At 40.8% G+C, this 5,716-nt stretch overlaps 1 protein-coding gene across 1 annotated transcript in view; it reads right to left on the bottom strand.

Moving 5' to 3' along the window:
* The window catches only part of LOC116057953, a 7,755-nt gene extending 6,539 nt beyond the window's left edge, over window positions 1-1,216 (bottom strand). The window contains exon 1 of the mRNA XM_035998877.1: window positions 1,196-1,216. Within this exon, the coding sequence (XP_035854770.1) occupies window positions 1,196-1,216 (21 nt within the window). The remainder of the gene's footprint in view (window positions 1-1,195) is intronic.
* Window positions 1,217-5,716: the final 4,500 nt, after the last annotated feature.

Raw genomic sequence — 5,716 nt, 5'->3', positions numbered from 1 at the left:
ATGTTTCTCTTTCTACCAGAGCCACAACCACGACCACCGTGGCCGTGGTGGCGGCCCTGGTGGCCGAGCCGTCCTAGTAACTTATCCTCTTATCATTCCACATCTGTAAAACCATTTTCATTCAGATATCTGGAGGTCAGAGGTCAAAGGACTCATTTGAATATGGCTCAATTTGTTTCCTGTCCAAAATCTAACCTAACTTTGTAGCATTTTTAGCCCATTTCCTGACAAGCTAACATGACATTGTTGGTACCAACGGATTCTTTACATCTTCATATGATATATTTATTATACATTATATACAATAATGTTATCCAATATCATTCTAGCTATGAGCCTCTGAAAGACAGAATGTCTTACGATCCAGTTTGTCTTGTCCCATTAGTGTCAGCGTTCCAGCTTCCCCGAGTACTCCTTGTGACATTTATGACTCTGCTTCTGCTGGTTTTTGACAGTTTGTGAATATCCTGTTAGACTTTGACACATTTGCACATATGTATCTAGATACATACAGTGGGGCTCGAAAGTTTGGGCACCCCAGGTAAAAAATTGTATTAATGTGCATAAAGACACCAAGAAAAGATGGAACAATCTCCAAAAGGCATCAAATGACAGATTAGACATTCTTATAATATGTCAAAAAAAGTTAGATTTTATTTCCATCATTTACACTTTCAAAATAACAGAAAACCTCTGAGACTGATCACCGGGTCTTTCCAGACGATGATTGACAACGATCCATGACACTGTCAGGTCTCAGCTTTCCAAAGGGGGCGGTGCATGCTATAAACTCTGCAGGGTGCCCAAACTTTTGCAGACGCCATTTTTTTGTCTTAAATGCCCAGACTCATCTGACCAAGCCCCAACAATCAGCACCATGGCTTCTTCTGAGCAGTTGTCTAGAAAACTGAAACTGAAAATAGTAGACGCTCACAAAGCAGGAGAAGGCTATAAGAAGATAGCAAAGTGTTTTCAGATGCCAATATCCTCTGTTCAGAATGTAATTAAGAAATGGCAGTCATCAGGAACAGTGGAAGTTAAAGCCAGATCTGGAAGACCAAGAAAAATATCAGACAGAACAGCTCGCAGGATTGTGAGAAAAGCAAGTCAAAAGCCACGTTTGACTGCACGATCCATCCAGAAAGATCTGGCAGACGCTGGAGTTGTGGTACACCATTCCACTATAAAGAGATACCTGCACAAATATGGTCTTCATGGAAGAGTCATCAGAAGAAAACCTCTTCTACGTCCTCACCACAAAAACATATGAACATATAGACAAGCCTGATGCATTGTGGAAACAAGTTCTGTGGACCGATGAGGTTAAAATAGAACTTCTTGGCCAGAATGAGCAAAGGTACGTTTGGAGAAGAAAGGGCACAGAAGTTAATGAAAAGAACCTCTGTCCAACTGTTAAGCATGGGGGTGGATCAATCAAGCTTTGGGGTTGTATTGCAGCCAGTGGCACAGGGAACATTTCACGAGTAGAAGGAAAAATGGATTCAATAAAATTTCAGCAAATTTTGGATGCTAACTTGATGCCATCTGTGAAAAAGCTGAAGTTAAAGAGAGGATGGCTTCTCCAAATGGATAATGATCCTAAACACACCTCAGAATCCACGGTGGATTACATCAAGACGTGTAAACTGAAGGCTTTGCCATGGCCTTCACCATCTCCTGACCTCAACATAATTGAAATCTATGGATAGACCTTAAAAGAGCAGTGCGTGACAGACAGCCCAGAAATCTCAAAGAACTGGAAGACTTTTGTAAGGAAGAATGGGCGAAGATACCTCAAACAAGAATTGAAAGACTTTTGGCTGGTTACCAAAAGTGTTTAAAAGCTGTGATACTTTCCAAAGGGGGCAGTACAAGGTATTAACTCTGCAGGGTGCCCACACTTTTGCAGACGCCATCTTTTTGTTTTCTGTTATTTTGAAAGTGTAAATAATGGAAATAAAATCTGCCTTTTTTTGAAATATTATAAGAATGTCTAATTTGTCATTTGATGCCTTTTGGAGATTTTTCCATCTTTTCTTGGCTTCTTTATGCACATTAATAAAATTTTTACCTGGGGTGCCCAAACTTTCGAGCCCCACTGTAGGTTACAAAACAGTTCAGGGACATTTTAAAGGGAAGTGGAGGGACTTCTCTCTATTTAAGGTCCCATTAGATAGAGGATTATACCAACCACATATGAGACAAATCCCATAAACCCTCTTCTATTATCTATACTGCACTCACATTTCTACAACGTTCTGTTACCTTTTCTGATCAGTTTTTCCGCCTGCCAAAACGTCTTCCTGACCGTCACACTTTTGTCTCACCAGTGAAGTTTGGTTGCCATAGATACAGTATATATTGGGCACTGCTGATCCTTCATCGGCTTCCAAGCCGGCTCCGTTGCTCCAGAGCCGGGCGCAGCGCCGCTGACCCTCGGTATTACAGCCTCCGGTAAAAGTGAAAATGAAAAAGTTTGTTTTTTATTATTCCCGTTTTTAAATCATAGTTGCCATCTATTTCTCTCCTCTGCGTTGTTTACTTCTCCGCCAGGCTGCGTAAGACGTGTTCATATCTTATCTACTTATTTGGCTGGACCTCTTCACATCTCCTCCCCATTCCCGCTGCTTAACACACTTTATTTGCTTACGCTTCCATGGTTATAGAAAATAAAACCGTCTTAAAGGTGTGAACAATTCTGCTGTTGAAGAACACGTCATGAATCTGACGTAGACTTTTCTTAAGGACTTTCTTCAGATCATATTTAAGAGAAAACTTAGGAAGATATTGGTGAATGAGGCCCAATGTTCCCAACAAATGTAAACATCAAAAGAACTTAATTTGAATTAAGGCCTTTACACACCAGGGACGGTTGTTGTGCCTTTAATTCATCAATATATTTGTTATCAAACTGTTGTTATTGTCATGAGTTTTCACTCAGAACCCTAAAATTACGTGGCGATAAAGCGATGTAAATCAGCCTCCTTGCTGCTGTCGTCAGTGTAGGAGTTTCAGAATCATATCTGTGATAACCAGATACAGATCCATATCGCTGAATCTTTACATGTTTACTAAATTATTTTTCTTTTCAGGAACGCCAACCCCGCCGCCTTCTCCCAGTAAGATATTAAGTTTATTTCTGAACATCACACTTTTAGTAAAACCATTATTGATTTGAAATATTTGCTTATTTCCTAAATAATTACACAATTTCCACTTCAGCTTTGAAGGATCCATGGAGGGAAATAGCCTGGGGGTGAGTTCACTTTATTACCATTTATATTTGATGTGTGTGTCACTGCTATTTAAAATAAATGACCCCGAATTTAATCAAACCAGACGGACCAGAGGTTGTCAAAATACCTGAGGGTGCAGAGGGTTAAGGATACAATGTTCTGAAGCTGCAAATACCTAGAAATGTCATATTTCTGTACCAACTGTTGGAAGGAGGTGAAATGTCCATCAATATAAAGATCAAACAGTGAAACCACATCCTTTCTAGACCAAACATCAAAAGCCTCATCCATCATTGATGGGACAAACATTTCATTATTTGTGGTGCAGCCTGTGATAAATCTTTAAGAGAAAGAGATCTTCTAACCTGATACCAGATACTAATTGAATGTATAATAACTGGACTAGTTCATCTAGAGATAGGCTGTGTGAATGGTAGAACACAATAAAGCTAGCCTGGATGCCAGCCGAACTTAGCCCCACCCACAACATGTGAGGTCGGGAAGTTCGGTCTGGACTTGATCCGTTGTGGAGCAATTATACCCGAACCAGAGCTGTTTGGACCAAACAAATTGTCAGGGTGGGCTTTATACGATGATGGACAGATGATCAACAGTAACGGAATCAACCACGTCACCAAAGAGCGCTTGGGTTGAATTTGTTTACAACAAAGGTGGCTGCCGCTGGAGAATTGAGATGGTGCTGCAGACAGTAGCCTCAGTACTTAGCGCTCTAGTACTTTGTTTGTTTTTGTGCGTTTATTACGCTCTCTGTGGTCTTTCACCAATTACTTTTACCAGAGAGGAACTCTTAAACCTCAGGCAAACCTCTACAGGAACTTTTTCTCTGGTTTTCACAAACCCAGCAAGTTTTACCGAAATCCTGGTTGGAAGTTCTCCGTGGAACAGACGTGGGAACCGAGCGGGAGCGCTGGTGAAATGAAGGAAGTGGGGACTATGCACCTCGCTTCCAGCCATTCACCTGACAAACGTCTGGTCCCTGGCAGAGAAGATGGATGAGCTGCTGCTGTGTGTGCGTGTGTGTGTGTGTGTGTGTTTGTGTGTGTGTGTGCGTGCGTGCGTTTTTAATCTATTGATACGTGTTCAAGGGGATGTTTTTCTCGTTTTTTACATGGTGGCCAGCACGAAAACGGTAGGGAGTAATATAAAAAGCCGAAAATCCACATAGGGAGGTTGGTCGGGGGGGTGGATGGGTCAGACAGCACAGGACTTTCACCCGGGCGAGCGGGGATCACGTCCTGCGTGTGGCATTTTGTTTCCCGTAGTCTTCCTAATCACAACCGTCCCGTTATTGTGGCGCGTCCCCAGCGGCCGTCTCCCGACGTGTGAGGCGTCCTTTCCTTTTTTTTTCCTTTTGTGTTATCTGCAGGACTATCTGTTACTCTGATTGGTTGTAGGTCTATCTGTTACTCTGATTGGTTGTAGGTCTATCTGTTGCTCTGATTGGTTGTAGATCTATCAAATTGAGTACAGAGGCATTTTCTTTGCTGGTGTTATGGATGTTTGTGACCTAAACAGTACAGCAATCATGCTGATGAATACAGTTATGTTTTTCAGCAGATGTCTTAGTTACAACATGATGGAGTTAGCAAAGCAGTTTGTGTTTATGTGTGCAGGAAGGATTTCTTCAGTTTGATAAATCCCGCGGTAAATTGGCTGGTTTACTAACAGGGAGGGACTATACATCCTGTCTGGTTTTGTTTTTTTGTATTTCAAGAGCGAATTGCTCCACAATATGAATACAGATTGATGACTTATTTTGTTGGTAACCGTTGTTGTAAAATCACAATATTACACGTGAGGAGGCCGACACTTCAGTGATGCTTCTTTCAGACTTCGAAATTAAACCCTCTCATGTAATATGGCTTAAACAAATGTTATGTTAGAGAGTATTCATTTTAGTATTATGTGGATGGCTTCATAGTTGAGCTATATTTTTTTCGCTTGGCATACGTTTCTATTGTTATTATTTATTATTATTTACGCTTGTCCTTTTTTACTGTTATGAATTTCCAAATAAAACATGAATACATTTTTTTTTTTTAAAGTAATCGCAGGTTTGATCAAATAAACAACAAACGTTAACAGGAGACATTAACATCCACAGATCTAACTATAGGCTATGCAGTGCCTCTGCTCGCCATTTTGGTGCCCTAAGCATAATTCCTTTATGATGCCCCCCCAACCCTGAGGAAAAAAAATGTGTTTTTGCAAGTTTAACTTTTTATTACCAAACATATAACTCAATACCAATAACACAATAGCAACACCACAGTATAATACTTAAGAACAATAAAAAGAGCAAGTAAACTCGTCACAGCTTTGCTGACTTTGTAAAGATATTATGTAGAATAGCAAACACACACTACACATTTGAAAGTACAAACTGAGTGTCCAGACGTGCTGGCCAGCTGGGGTTGATGTGTGCCTGAACTGCTTGGAGATGGTTGCTCTTCGTCTGT

This window comes from Sander lucioperca, unplaced genomic scaffold, assembly GCF_008315115.2.
Source record: "Sander lucioperca isolate FBNREF2018 unplaced genomic scaffold, SLUC_FBN_1.2 Unpl_4, whole genome shotgun sequence".
NCBI lineage: Eukaryota > Metazoa > Chordata > Actinopteri > Perciformes > Percidae > Sander > Sander lucioperca.
Note: the sequence above shows the minus strand (reverse complement) of the source record. Positions and strands in the feature narration are given on the sequence as shown.